Below are 15266 nucleotides of genomic sequence, written 5' to 3'. Positions count from 1 at the left end.
AAATGAAAAGCAATGAACAATGTTCATGTTAACAAGAGCTTCTGCAAATTAAAAATATAACCACTAACAATAACCAATTAAAAACAGTCATATTAACAAGAGCTTCTCTAAAAAAAACTACACACCCTCAAAGGCAGATTTGATGGACCACTCGGTCTTTTTCTGCTGTCAGTTTTCTATGTTTCTATATTTAAATCTGTATAATAAGTGGTAAAAACAAGGTTCAAAAATCAGATTGAAAGATTTCTGTAGCTACTGAAGGTAAATCAAGAGGTAACATTCTACTAACAGTCATGCTATGACAGGTTTTACTATTGCTCTTGTTAGCTATTACTCCCACACAAAGGGTGAAATTGTTTAATCAGTTAAGGAAGCATAAATACATTTCTGCTTCATTTAAAACAACAACAACAAAAGTGCACGGAGCCAGATTTATGCACCTATACTGTCTGCTGTATAACATTTAAATAATAATATAAACATCTGGGGCAAAATTTGCTGTGAAGATTATGTAGCAGAAATGTGATATCACAAGCACTAACCAGTAGGCCATGGATGTCAAACTTGTGTCGTCACGGCATCGTCACATGACGTAATCGTGACTTTTTCCCACTTCACTAAACTGGGTGTAGGCATAGCCAGTGTGTGACACATCTGGCCCAAGGGCCGCGAGTTTGACAGCTCTGCAATAGGCCATCTCGAGAAACAGATTTACCTTGACAAATGGAACTACTGCATGGTGAAAATATGCTATAAAAACAGGTTTTATAGCATACTGCAAATCAGGAATGAAGGAAATGTAATGGAGATGATGGGGTGAAATTGTTGCTATTGTTCTTAAAAGTTTACTCAGCCCCAAAGAAATGGATCCCAGTTCCAGGTCCATCGTTAAAACTTTCAGTAAAACCTTGGTAACATTAAGATGTGTGGATTTCAACTCCCAACCTTGCTGGCTGGGGAATTCTGGGGTTGAACTCTATATATTTTAAAGTTGCCACCATTGAGCAAACCTGATAAAATCATTTCTTTGGCTGCTACTCTCCTACTTTCCATTTCAGAATCACTAAGCGTTATGCTTAGAGCCTTCTGCACAAAATTTCAGTAAGCAACTTGGATATTAGAGCACTTGATTTGCATTTAGGCCATCCTCTTAATCCAACCTCATTGTGTATGTGAAAACAAGAGAAAGCACTCAGCTGATGATGCCACAAAATGGAGCAATTTCTCCTCTCTCTTGCTGTTCAGTAGGACCCAACAAAAGTCCTACTGAAAAAAAAAAATCCAGCTTCTTTCAGTCTTCCTGGGTGTTGAGTGAAGGGTGTGTGGGTGTGGGTGTTGCAAATTAGTTCATATCAAATAATGGCACTTAATAATCTTTGACATAGAGTTTATGAAATCAGAGATCTGGATCACGATGCCAGCCAATGGTGCTTACCATGTCCCAATTCAGTTTGGGCATAGGTCCCTATGATGAAAATCTTGTTTGCTAAGGGAATCCATTTGCTGATCTGTTCATCGGTGCCTAAAGCCAAAATGCTCTTCATAAAGACTACGTGTATGTTAAATGCCAAATCGTCACTAAGAAACCTGCAAAAACACAGATTCCATTATGTCCCCCAACAGTGACACACAAACACGTATTCAATATACAATTCATTAGTAGACAGTGAGAAGGCTAGAAATTTAAAATTTCAGTGGAGCAACTTTGTTTAGCCTCCATAAGTGAGATCTATTTCTAGATGTTGTTTTCTCCTTTCAAAAAATCATAACCATTTGATAAATCTTGCTAACCCTTTTCGAAAGCCGCATTTGCCTCTCTCATTATCTCTGCGCACAGCCTCCAAGAAAATACTCAGAGCAGAAAGCAAAATTAATTTCTAATTGCTTCCAGTAATACAATTAGTTTTACATTGCAATCCTAGGCATGTAAGCTCTACTGCTTTCAGTAAGTCATGTGGCTTGTAACATGTGGTTACAATTGCACATCTCCAAATCTGTTAAGGAATACAATGTGTTTCTGACCCCACTGATTTACAAAAAAATATATACTACCGAATTAAAATTACTTAAAGCAGAGGTTCTGTTCCGGGCCATCTACAGTCCATCCCATTTTAGCCATCTTTTGCGAGAGGTAAACAGTTTTTCTGACTGCACTTTCATATCTTTCATTTTGGTTCTGGAAATACAGGTTTTCTTGGCTAAACTCTGGATCAGCCTCGAGCACAGCCTCTGTTGAATATATAAGCATTCTTTTTAACACATGATGATATGGGAAGAGCATGACAACATCTTCAGTTATCTCCTCAGATTCTGCCATAAAGAATTCCCAGGGGAATTGCAGATGACTGTAGGAATTTCTGGTTGTTTCTGCAATTTTAAACTGGAGGGAAGCTTAGCTGCTACTTCCAAAACAGATGCCTCTACAGATAATGTTCGCATGTTGATCAGTAAGTACTTTTGAATGAGTAAAAAGTCCAATATAATGGCAAAGAAATCACAAAATGATGTAACATACAATTTGGTCAGGTTTATTTAGGATGCACCACTTAATGCCAAGAGTAAGCAGTGAAGAAGACATAAGCTACAGCTAAAAATATGTTATAGCATCTTTGACTTTAATAGATCCTGTTGGGTGTAATCAGAGATGGGTTTCAGCAGGTTCTGACCAGTTCTGGAGAACCGATAGTGGAAATTTTGAGTAGTTTGGAGAACCGGTAAATACTACCTCTGACTGACCCCGCCCATCTATTCTCTGCCTCCCAAGTCCCAGCTGATTGGGAGGAAACGGAGATTTTGCAGTATCCTTCCCCTGGAGTGGGGAGAGAATGGAGATTTTGCAGTATCCTTCCCCTGCCACGCCCACCAAGCCACGCCCACCAAGCCATGCCATGCCCACCAAGCCACACCCACAGAACTGGTAGTAAAAACCACTGGGTGTAATGGTTGAGGCATCAAGGCTAGAAAGTTGGAGATCTTGAGTTCTAGTCCTGCTAGCAGGGAGACCTTGGGCCAGTCACTCTCTTTCATCCCTAGTAAGAAGGTCAGGGCAAACTATTGCCAAAAATCTTGCCAAGTAAAACTGCACAATTCTTTGAAGATGAATATATATTTTTTTAATTTGAGTGGTGTGTAAAAAAGATTGACTTAATTTATTTTTAAAACAATAGTTGCAGTGGCTTACTAAAGAATAAATTACAGTTTTTACAATAACCTGGGTCATTAAATAATACATTACCATAGTTTCACAATGATATATGAGAGCCAAACCAACTACTGTACTATAAAAGTTTACCCAAGTTTTCAGGAGTTTTCATCAGGTGAAAGCATAATTAAAAGGCCCTTAATTAATTTAGGCGTGACATTTAGGTATCACATGATCTGTTCTTCAGCCTTGGTCTAAGAAGGACAAATTGCAGATTGAAAAAGATTTTGTTACTATTAGATTTCAGATTCTATTTTGTATCATAAGGCAAAGAAATAACTATTACCACTAAGAATGCAGTGATATTACATATCTCCCTCTTGAAAATATGAAGATAATATGTGTAATGATAATTTGTTGCAAAACTCGCAGGTTTTGCTCAGTGGTGAAATACAATTTTTTTTTACTACTGGTTCTGTGGGTGTGGCGTGGTGGGCGTGGTGTGGCTTGGTGGGCGTGGCTTGTTGGTGTGGCAGGAGCAGGATACTCCAAAATCCCCATTCCCTCCCCACTCCTGGGGGAAGGATATTGCAAAATCTCCATTCCCACCCCACTCTGGGGCCAGCCAGAGGTAGTATTTGCCAGTTCTCCGAACTACTCAAAATTTTCGCTACCAGTTCTCCAGAACCTGTCAGAACCTGCTGGATTTCACCCCTGGTTTTGCTGAATCAGAACATTGTCCTAACTAATTTAGGTCTGATTATTGTGTATGCTCAGAATTTCAGAACAAAGTCTTCCTGGATTAGACTGAATTTGGACACTTCTGAATGTAAAATATATTTCTAATGCTGAACCACATGTTTTTATTTTCAGCAACAGAAACTTTTCAGAACATAAAAATTCTTCCTTCAACTCTAACCAAGGTACGGTTTCCTTCTGAATCCTGGATGCATACTTTTGTGTGTGTTTTTCTCCTTGATCAAGGGACTTACTTTTTCCTCTTTTAAAACTGATAATTTCATAAACTAAGTTCCAAAGACTACATAGAAAGTAGTTAGGCTGGTTTTAATATTTGCTGCTTCTTTTGGCTGCTTAAAATCAAAGAGATAACTCCAGTCTTAAAACAAACATTCATACAAACGAAGAAACATATGCAGTATTGCAATGATGGAAGATGTCCATAGGATAGAGAGAAAGAAAGATATAGGATACAGAGAGACACAGAGATGTAGGGAGTCAAATTAAAAAAAATAATAATTTGTCATGAGTTCTTTTGAGTTATCTACTAACCAACTTCCCTCCGGAGCTTGGTGTTGTTTGTTCCACCGTCCAGTATATTAGTAAGGTGCTCAATGGAGAAAGAGTTATTTTTTCTTTCAATGTCAAGATCAGGGTTCACATTTTGTCCCAGAGAATTTGGAGACAATATATTTGCTTTCTTTGCTTCCATTTTAAATACTTTAGAACCTGTGAAAAGCATCCAAAATTAGTTATCTTAGATTCTGAGAACTCATAAAAATATGTAACTAACCAACAATTTGAGTATAGAAAGGAGGCTTTCTTAGAAATGGGTCTAGGAGAATGTCAAAACAATTTTATCTATACTTTCCTGCTGGGTATAACCAATTTCAAACACAGTGGGATTTATTCTGAACAATCATTCTCTAGATTGTGCTGTCAGTGCAAGAGTCTATTTGACTTGATATATTCTACTTAACTCTCGGGAATGAGCTTGTTCATTGTGATTACCAATACCATTATTATGTTCTGTTGGCAATGTGGAGCCACAGTTGCCAAATCCCCCACGACATTTTTATATGCTGTAAATAAATAATTTTTAAATGGTCAAGATTTCAGTAATCTCACATTTAGAATTGTTTCCTAACCTTGCAGGAAACTTCAGACAGCTCAAGGACGGAATAATTTGCCACCAAGTTTATACTATGCACATACTGTTTATTCTTGATGAATGTATTTTATTCTCCTTATGTATACTGAGAGCATATACACCAAAGACAAATTCCTTGTGTGTCCAATCACACTTGGCCAATAAAGAATTCTGTTCTATTCTATTCTATTCTATTCTATTCTATTCTATTCTATTCTATTCTATTCTATTCTATTCTATTCTATTCTATTCTATTCTATTGAATCTGATAATTTTTATGCAACAGATCTATACACTTTTGTAGCTCTATCTGTACAAATCCTTTGGCGAGATGCTTTGTGAAGCAACCAAAGCATTTCTCCAAATCTACTACTAAGATTTCACAAAGCCACAACTCTTGAAGGTTTGAAGCCACCATTTTAGGGCTGTCTCCATGACTTCTGAGCAAACCTCTGAAGGCCCAGAAGGCAGTTCCTTTCAGATAAAACTGCTGAAGAGATTCTTTGTATGCTTTAGATGATGTGAGGAGGACCTGAAATGGCCAAGGCACGACCACCTCAATGCTTCAATCAGCAGCTTCTGGGGAGCGGGGGGGAGGGGGGCTAAGTGCAAACTGAATGATTTGGATAGTCCTTGAAGAAAGCATCGAAACAATCCACCTTTTATGTGCCAAAAATAACTGGAGCTCATCAAAGAATTGATGTTGCATTTATAACTACAGTGCTTTTATGAGGCATTCTTCTGCTTTATTCAAGCACAAATCAGAAATATCTCAAAAATGTTCAAGAACTGACATAGTGGGGGAAAGAGATGAATAGAATTTGAACCCGAGGAAAAATTAAGATATCACATCAGTGAAAGCAAGAAAGCCAGCTGAGCAAGTCTGGATACCAGATACCAAAGATAACAACTATCATGCAGCTGGTCAGTCTCAGGCGAAGTAACCAGGAACAGAAACTGATTTCCAAGCACTAAACGTTTGTTACATGCTACCTATACACAAGAATCTGATCTAATGGTCAAATCAAATTGGTGCTAGGTAAGGGTCAACTGAATTTCGGGGGGGAAGGTGGATTTGGGAGTCTTGAGGGAATGTAGTAATTCCAAACTGATGACACATTTAACCCTGCCCCCAGGCTCAGCTTCTCATCTCCTACAGTCAGTAATGGTCAATGGAAAATTGATATGTCATGGAAAGAAATGTGTGATGTGTCAGGGAAAGGGATGTGTTCCTCCAACACCAGAAATTTTAAAGAAGAGATTGGACAACCATTTGTTTGAAATGGTATAGGGCTTCCTGCCTGAGCAGGGGGTTGGACTACAAGACCTCCAAGGTCCCTTCCAACTCTGTTATTCTAATATTGTTGGCAAGAGATTAAGAGCAAAACTGTAAGAGACCTCATGTTGAGAAACTTCACCATTCACCGCCCTTGTAAATTCAAACAGTCACTGAATGAATGGTTAATAACCAAGGACTACCTTTACTGCATAAGATCCTGATTTTCTGTATCTCCTTTGAAAGTGTGTGTGAGTGAATTTATTACTGTGTCAGGGTTCCATAATAATAAATTCCACCATCACCTCCTCACACTGGTCAAGACTATTCACTATTAAGTCCCTAGACAGGTCAAACAGGTTTCAAGGTAAGAGACTTTTGCATGTGTTTCAGAGGGATAACATAATCTGTAGACCAGTTCGAATGTGTTTTTGGCTTAGCCTTCTATGTATGTCCAGCTACAAAAACTTCCTATTTTGGCTTGGCACTCTATGTGGATTTGTTTAATTGTGGGTTATTTAATAAATCATTATTAATCAAACTCCAGCTTATTCTTTACCTTTAGGAATCTTTATATAATTACATACTGGCATTTCTTTTTCTTGGGAAGTTTCCTAAAATGCATATTCACATCCCCACAATACTATCTGATAACCTATATAATTTTAGAAAAACATTTCAGCTCATGTTTTCTGTGACATCCGAGTGGAAAATATTATTTCCTATAAAAGACTATTAGAAAGACAGTACTGTGAAGGATAGCCACTGAAAAAAAATCTGTCATCTTTAAATGGTTGTTATTTTTTTTTGTCAGCCATCTCATACCACCTGACAACTAACAAGCACTGCACTGCACAAATTAACCTTTGCACTGTGCTATTGACACATTAATAGATCACTACGAGAAAGACAAATGTTCAAGGTGAAAGAAGAAAAATAAAGCCTTTTGTATATTACCTCCTGCTCTAACATATGCCAGTGAAACATGGACACTAACCTCACAATCCATACAAAAGCTACGAATGGCGCAAAGAGCCATGGAAAGATAACATGCTCGGCATCACAAGACAAGATAGAAAGGCCTGCACTTGGCTTAGAGAACAAACAAAAGTATACAATATCATCAAGAGAGTAAAAGAATTGAAATGGAAATGGGCTGGCCACATAGCAAGAAGAATTGATGGCAGGTGGACCAAGGCAGTCATAGAATGGATCCTATTTGATAAAAGGCATCCACGAAAGAGACAGTGATCAAAATGACAGTGTGATCAAAGCTCTACCAATGTTTAATGTATGTCTCCCATGCAACACACACAAAAAAGAGGCAAAGCTACTATAACCACCATTTTGCCTTTTTAAACTACATTCAACCCTGATCATTACACAACGCTGTCAAGGCAATTTGCCAGTTACTTCTCACATTTGTAGCTCAAACACCTGCATAATTAGGGAGAAGAAAGTATAACTTATTCCAATGTGACAACCTCAAAAGAGAGGCATGCGTAAGTCAAGGAGTGTGTAACTTATCTCAAACACCTTAGATGAATTGAACCCACAGAATTGAATGGGGCTTATGTACAGGAATGAACCTTAAGCCCAGAGGAGAAAAAGACATTGCAAGGCCATCTTTCAACTTAGTAGAAAAGATAGGGTGGGTGTGGGGGAGAATAATTTATTACACTAAAACCAAATCGAAGAGTCCAAAAGAATGATTGAAACTCGTCAAAGAAATGAAATGAAGATCGCAGGCAACCTATGGGAGGTTCAGTTATGATGTTGCTAGCTCAGCCACAAATTCATGGGAAGCTTTAGCTGCCTACTTCAAATGAAAACTTACAGGAGTTTTCTCTAAATAAATTCTATCAAGTTAACTGGCAGGCAACAACAAGTCTCAGCGCGCAAAAACAAGAACGACAACATTGCCTTGTCTCAGCACAGACTTCTTATTCGGGGAGTTAAATCTCCAAAGATACAAATTATCAAGGAAGTGTGCCTCGAATCGCAACCCTGGTAGCATTTCCCCCACTTGAAGCTTTCTTTGCAGCTTTACTCATCGCAAAGCTTTGTCAACTTTGTGTCGGTCAAACTCCAGCCAGCGAGCTGACAGTTCTGCAGAAGCAGATGCGTTTTCATTTCTTGGAGAAAACTCAATTCAACCTCATCCTAATCTTACAAACCTAGGCAGCCCACCCAGAAACGTCAGGAAAAAAAAAAAAGACACAACTTGGGAAAGTCATTATCCTTCGCAGAAACTTTCAAGAAACTTTCAAGAAGAAATCATTTCCATTCCTTTCGATCAGTGAACGGTGACAGACGCGTCCCGTTTGCCTTGGCTTGGATGCCCACCTCGGACCCGGGTCCACTTACCTTGCCGGCTTTCCAAAAAAAAAAAAAAGAAAAAAAGAAAAGAAAAAAGAAAAGAAAAGAAAAGAAATCCCAGCGCGCTGCCCTCGCTCGGTTATCGAACTTCTAAATTAGAGTAACCTTTCCAGACTTCCTTCTCTTCTCTATGATTCCCTGCTTTCTCTTTTTCTTTCTCTCTGGTGGAGTCGCTACTGCTTCCTTCTGGAGGGAATGCAAGTTACAGTAACTGGTTGGGAAATCGAATTGGCTGCTTTGAGGAGCGGAGGGGAGAAAGGAGAGCAGTTTTTTTTCGAAGGCAGGGGAGAGAGAGAGAGAGAGAGAGGAGGAAGGAAGGAAGGAAGGAAGGAAGGAAGGAAGGAAGGAAGGAAGGAAGGAAGGACTGGTTTAGCAGATAGTACCACATGGGAGCCTTATATAGAAAAGGATTAAAATGAAAAGTTACAGAGTCACTATAAAGGCAAAAATTAGGAGTAGTCTGGTAGTACCTTTTCAGACTAATGTATCTTACTTAAAAGGTGTAGGCTTTTAAATCAAAATCTAAAGGACTGGACTGATTTGGACAAAACTCAGCAGCACTTTTTCGTGCGGCTGTTGATAAAAATAGGATCGCCAACATGATCGCTAACGTCCAATGATCGATATGGCACAAGTAGAAGAAGGCTTTTAAAAGGGGAAGGAAGGAGGAAGGAAGGAAGGAAGGAAGGAAAGAGGGAAGGCAGGAAGGAAGGAAAGAGGGAAGGAAGGAAGAAAAGAGGGAAGGAAGGAAGGAAGGAAGGAAAGAGGGAAGGCAGGAAGGAAGAAAAGAGGGAAGGAAGGAAGGAAGGAAGGAAGGAAGGAAGGAAGGAAGGAAGGAAGGAAGGAAGGAAGGGTTCTTCAATCAGCTGTCCAGAGTGGGTAGTTTTGGGCTATGCTACTGGGAATTATGAGCTCTGAAGTCCAACATTTCTGGGGAATAGATGATTGAGATGGCTGCTGTAAGCACTTAACCAGAGAATTGGTGCCATTGCACTAGGAACAGTGTGAGAAAGAGAAATGGCAGATCTGATTACTATTCCACCTTTGTTGTTTATTCATAATTGAAGGCGACAAACATACTCCTTCCTCTTTTTCCCATAACAGCAACCCTAGGAAGTTGGTTGGGCTGAGAGAAAGTCTCTGGCCCAAGATGCCTTTCATGGCTAAGTGGGACTAGAACTCACAAGCCTCTTTGTTGCTAACCATTATTTTGTTGTAAAGTATGGAGAATAAATACACAATATTTGGGCTGGGACTGGAGAGATCCAAGTTTAAGTCCACCCTCAGATGAGTGATTTTGATCATATCTTAACCCAGTGTTTCTTAACCTTGGCAACTTTAAGATGTGTGGACTTCAACTCCCATGCTGGTTTATTCCTGGAAATTCACAAACTATACAGATCTGTTATACAGATTGTATAGAAAGTGATATCCAACCAATTAAACTGAAGTATTCCAAAGATGCCCAAGTGCTATTAGTATTCTACACATACATGTATGTACAGATACATACACATCCCTGCTGTACATATAAGTACATTATAAGTAATATGTGATTCGTTTGATTTGGGGTTGTGACCCTGCCCGTTGTGGTAAAACCATTATGGCTTTGTATCTCAGTGAGAATGAGCTAATTGTGATTTATTTAACAAAGCATGAAACAGTGTGAGAAACTCCAAAGACCTACCTTGCTTAATCATGCTTTGTTAAATAAATCACTGTTTTATTTTCCAACAATGGGAGTTACCAACATAAAACAGTGATTAGCATAATTCCTTTGAAGTATTATGGCTTCCAAAGAGGTAATAAGCAAGTCTACTGAGAGATTTAGCAATAAAGAACCTACACATTAAAAGCAAGATTACTATATATTTCCCCAAAGAACTGATTCTTTCAAACAGTAGTCTATAGATTTAGAATTTGAGAGACATGATGTATTGATTATTACGTGCCATTAAGTCATTTTTGATTCCTAGTGATCACATAGATTTTCTCCAAGATACACAATTTCTTCTTTCTTTTTATGTTCTAAGTAATATATGGTATCAATTGTAGAAAGGTAGCACCCACCCCTCTCCTAGAAGAATGAAATATTCTAGGAAATATTAAAAAGGCAGAATATTATATTTCCCTGGATGAGAAAAGGAGAAACATGTTTTTAAAGACAAAGAGCAGCTCCCTGCAGCTCCCTGCCCCCATCAGATATTTGGTGCACATTAAAACTGGGCCAGCCTATCTACAAGATCTACAAGAACTTCAGTTCCAGGGTGATGGGATTAAGACATGACCCTCAGGACATAAAAGGATTAGCCCTCTACTCATCTAGCAGCAGGGCTCACTGCATTGCGAAATCACCTGGGGACATTACATCACCTAGCAAGGTTCAACCAAATTAAATCAGACAACCTATTAGTTATGACCCCTGCATAGCCGCCTGGGAGTCTGACAACCAATACAATACATTTCTTGCACAGGAACAGGAAGCTCAAGGGCAAGGCCCAAGAGAGGGTATAAATACCGCTTTCTCTCAACTCCATGTGTTCAGCTGCACGGGACCTAAAACTCATGTGGTCCGGTCCTCAATAAACCATCTTTCCAATCAGCCTCCAAGTTTCCAGTGTCTTTCTCCCCATTTGGAACTTGAACGCAGATGGATATTTCTTCCAACCCAATAATGTCTCATATATCTTGGCCTTTTCTAAAACTAATTTAAATGTCAGGAATGTACTTTTTCCATGTAGGACTCTAATCCGCATTAGGAGATCCTAAACATTAGTTTGCTAGCATGTGAAATTAAGGATATTGTATTATAGTCTGTGTGCTCTATTAAATCTCCTTTTTTTTTTTTTTAGTATAGGAGTGTAAATTAACCTCTTCCAGTCTGTTGGCCACTGTGTCATTCTCCAGATTTGCTGGCATAGCTTGGTTAAAACCTTGAGTGATTCTTCTGTTCCTTGCCATATTTCAGCAAATATTCCATCAGTTCCTGTAAACTTCCAACCTGGGAATGATCAGAACACTAATATAGCTTCATATTCTAGTAATACAGGTTCTAAAGGAATATCTTCTGAAGTATCTAGGATGTTGGCACCTCAACTGTAGAATGTTTCAGTGTAGCCTTCCATCTTCCTTTGATCTCCTTTTATCAATTACTATCTGACATTCACATCTTTTAGCATGCCAATTTGAGGTTGGAAAATCCTCCTGAGTTCAGTGATCTTTTGAAAGACTTTCCTTGTTTTCCCATGTCTATTTCCAACTTCAAAGTCTTTGCAGATGTTATTATAATACTGCTTCTTGTCTCTTCTTAGAGCTCTTTGAAATTCTATGCTAAGTTCCTTTCTGTGATTTTTGTCTTTCTTGGTTTTGGTTCCCTCCACAGGGGTTTTTCCCCCCCCACCCCGACATCCAGTTTACTTTCTTTTCTTTCTTCGTTTTTGATAATCTCTCTTCACATTCAACCTTAACAACATCTTTAAATTAATTCCATAATTCCTCTGTTTCTCTATCAGTGAGGTACAGGGCTTAAAAGTGATTCCTGATGTTCTTTGTGAAAATGATTGGTGTACACTCAAAATCATACTTTAGAAACTGGTTGGCTTTCTTCTTCTTTAACTTAATTTGGAGCTTGCACGTGAGCAGTTCATGATTGTTGCCATGATGTAAAAAAGATGTGGAGGCTCTATAAAGAGTGCAGAGAAGAGCAACAAAGATGATTAGGGGACTGGAGGCTAAAACATATGACAAATGGTTGCAGGAACTAGGTATGTCTAGTTTGGTGAAGAGAAGGACTAGGGGAGACATAATAGCAGTTTTCCAATATCTCAGGGGTTGCCACAAAGAAGAGGGAGTCAAACTATTCTTCAAAGCACCTGAGGGTAGAACAAGAAGCAATGGGTGGAAACTAATCACGGAGAGAAGCAATTTAGAATTAAGGAGAAATTTCCTGACAGAACAATTAATAAGTGGAACAACTTGCCTCCAGAAGTTGTGAATGCCCCAACACTGGAAAATTTTAAGAAGATATTGGATAACCATTTGTCTGAAGTGGTGTAGGGTTTCCTGCCTGGGCAGGAGGTTGTACTAGAAGACCTCCAAGGTCCCTTCCAACTCTGTTATTCTAAGATGTTCCATAGTTAGCACCTACCCAAGTATGTGGTGCTATAATTGAGCTGCTCCAGTTCATTCTCGCAATAATATAATCAATTTGATTTTTATGCACCCTACTGAAATCATCATCATTATCATCATTTTAGCCACTGTCTATCCACTTCAGAATGAAGGCCTGTTCCATATATTTCCAACCTATACAGTCCTGAGCTTCTTTTTGCCAATTGGGCCTGCAATATTTGCTGATTTCGTCAATCGATCTTGTTTTAGGTCTGTTGTAAGTTGTTGTAAGTTTTAAGTTGTACTTTCTTCTCCCTAATTATGCAGGTGTTTGAGCTACAAATGTGAGAAGTAACTGGCAAATTGCCTTAACAGGGTTGTGTAACGATCAAGGTTGAATGTAGTTTAAAAAGGCAAAATGGTGGTTATAGTAGCTTTGCCTCTTTTTTGTGTGTGTTGCATGGGAGACATACATTAAACATTGGTAGAGCTTTGATCACACTGTCACTTTGATCACTGTCTCTTTCGAGGTTGCCTTTTATCAAATAGGATCCATTCTATGACTGCCTTGGTCCATCCGCCATCAGTTCTTCTTACTATGTGACCAGCCCATTTCCATTTCAATTCTTTTACTCTCTTGATGATATCTACTTTTGTGTTGCTCTCTAATTCATGTCCAGGTCTTTCTATCTTGTCTTATAATGCTGGGCATGTATCTTTCCATGAGTCTTTGTGCCACTTGTAGCTTTTGTATTGATTGTGAGGTTAATGTCCATGTTTCACCAGCAAATGTTAGAGCAGGTAGGACACACTGATCCAAAAAACTTTTCTCTTGAGGCATAGAGGGAGGTTGTTCTTGAAAATTATGCTTAGGTTGCCGAATGCCTGCCAACCACCTTTAACACGCCATGCAATTTCCTTTATTGAATCACCTTCCATTGAGATCCATTGGCCAAGGTATATGTAATGGTCTACTACATCTAATTCTTTTCCAGATATTTTTTTCTTTCTTTAGTGTGTTTATTAACCATAACCTGGCTCTTTTTCAGGTTTATTTTTAAGCCAAATGGTTCTCCTGCTTTGTGCAGCTCTTGGGTGTGTCTTTGTAGCTCTTCTGGGTCTTGTGAGAAAAAGAACAACATCATCTGCAAATCTTAAGTGATTTAAATAGGTGCAGTTGATTTTTATTCCATATTTTGCCCAATCTAGTTTGTGAAATACTTCTTCAAGGCAGGCTGAAAAAAGGATAAATGATATTTTACCACATTGTTGTGCAACTTGTTCTATGTTAATTTCCACTTTAAGATCATTAAGGCAAATTGCCACCATTATTTCTTTTTGATATATTGATTGGAATAATTTTATGTAAGCAGTGTCTACATCTTTGTTGAGCAATGCATTAATTATTGCTTGCTGGAATACTGAGTCAAATGCCTGAGAGGCATGGTGTACTCACTGTGCCTTTCAATGACTTGCTGAACAACCTGGATGTGATCCATTGTAGCCTCTACTGAACTACTATACCAGTGATGGCTAACCTTTTTGCCATCGCATGCCAGGAAGGGGGGAGGCGGGGGGAGGTTTGTGTGTGTGTGTGCCCACACCCATAATTCTATGTGCCCCGCCACGCGCATGCGAGCACGACCCCCCTTCCCCCCCACTCCTGGCACGTGATAGCCCGGTAAGCCCGTTTTTCTTTCTCACCTGGCTCCAGATCCTCTCTATGCATCTGGGGAGGGTGGAAACAGCCTTCCCCACCCCCTCGGAGGCCGGAAGTTGGGAAATGGGCCATTTTGGGCCTCCAACTGGGTGGGGAAGGCTGTTTTCGCCCTCCCCAGATGCATAGAGAGGATCTGGAGCCAGGGAGAAAGAAAAACGGGCCTCCCCCCCAGGCCCTCTTATGGTGGGCCCAAAAGGGCCGAAAATCAGCTGACAGAGCTGAGCTGGCATGCCAGGCAACATGGCTCTGCGTGCCACCTGTGGCACGCATGCCATAGGTTTGCCATCACGGTACTATACTATATTAGGAAGTAAAAAAAAATCTTGGAAGAAGTAGTTCTTGCATTGTATGGCATGTAAGAGTCAAACTCCTTTAGAGGGAATCTTCCTGGATTCAAGGAGAATCCTAAAGCATTATTTTGCTAGCCTATGAAATTAAATATGTTCTGCAATATTTTTCACAGTACATTAAGTCTCCTTCCTTTGCTATTGGCATGTAGAACCACTTCCAACATGTTGGCCATTTGTCATTTTCCAGATCTGCTGCCATAGTTTGGTTAAAACCTTTATTCCTTCCATTGCTTGCTAGGTTTCTTTTCCTCAACTTCAGTGTACACTTCCAGTGTGCTTCACTCTTCTCTCCTAGGAACAACCCCTGCCATGAAGAAACAGCACAGCAGGATAGGGTGTAGATTTTCTATACATACCTAATAACCTATCTGAAGGACATCTAACTGGAGGAGGTGTGCTAG

General features: G+C 39.4%; 1 protein-coding gene across 1 annotated transcript in view; it reads right to left on the bottom strand.

Annotated features, from left to right (window-relative positions):
• Positions 1 to 8860, bottom strand: part of ACOX2 (acyl-CoA oxidase 2) — a 32737-nt gene extending 23877 nt beyond the window's left edge. The window contains exons 1-4 of the mRNA XM_034408773.3: positions 8674 to 8860; positions 4433 to 4609; positions 2067 to 2229; positions 1436 to 1587 (exon numbers count right to left, since the gene is read on the bottom strand). Coding sequence (XP_034264664.1) covers positions 1436 to 1587; positions 2067 to 2229; positions 4433 to 4592 — 475 coding nt within the window. The 5' untranslated portion in view covers positions 4593 to 4609; positions 8674 to 8860. The remainder of the gene's footprint in view (positions 1 to 1435; positions 1588 to 2066; positions 2230 to 4432; positions 4610 to 8673) is intronic.
• Between the last annotated feature and the right edge of the window lie 6406 nt (positions 8861 to 15266).

This window comes from Pantherophis guttatus, chromosome 2, assembly GCF_059756535.1.
Source record: "Pantherophis guttatus breed Tessera chromosome 2, ASM5975653v1, whole genome shotgun sequence".
In the NCBI taxonomy this organism is placed as follows: domain Eukaryota; kingdom Metazoa; phylum Chordata; class Lepidosauria; order Squamata; family Colubridae; genus Pantherophis; species Pantherophis guttatus.
This window is presented reverse-complemented; position numbering and strand designations above follow the sequence as displayed.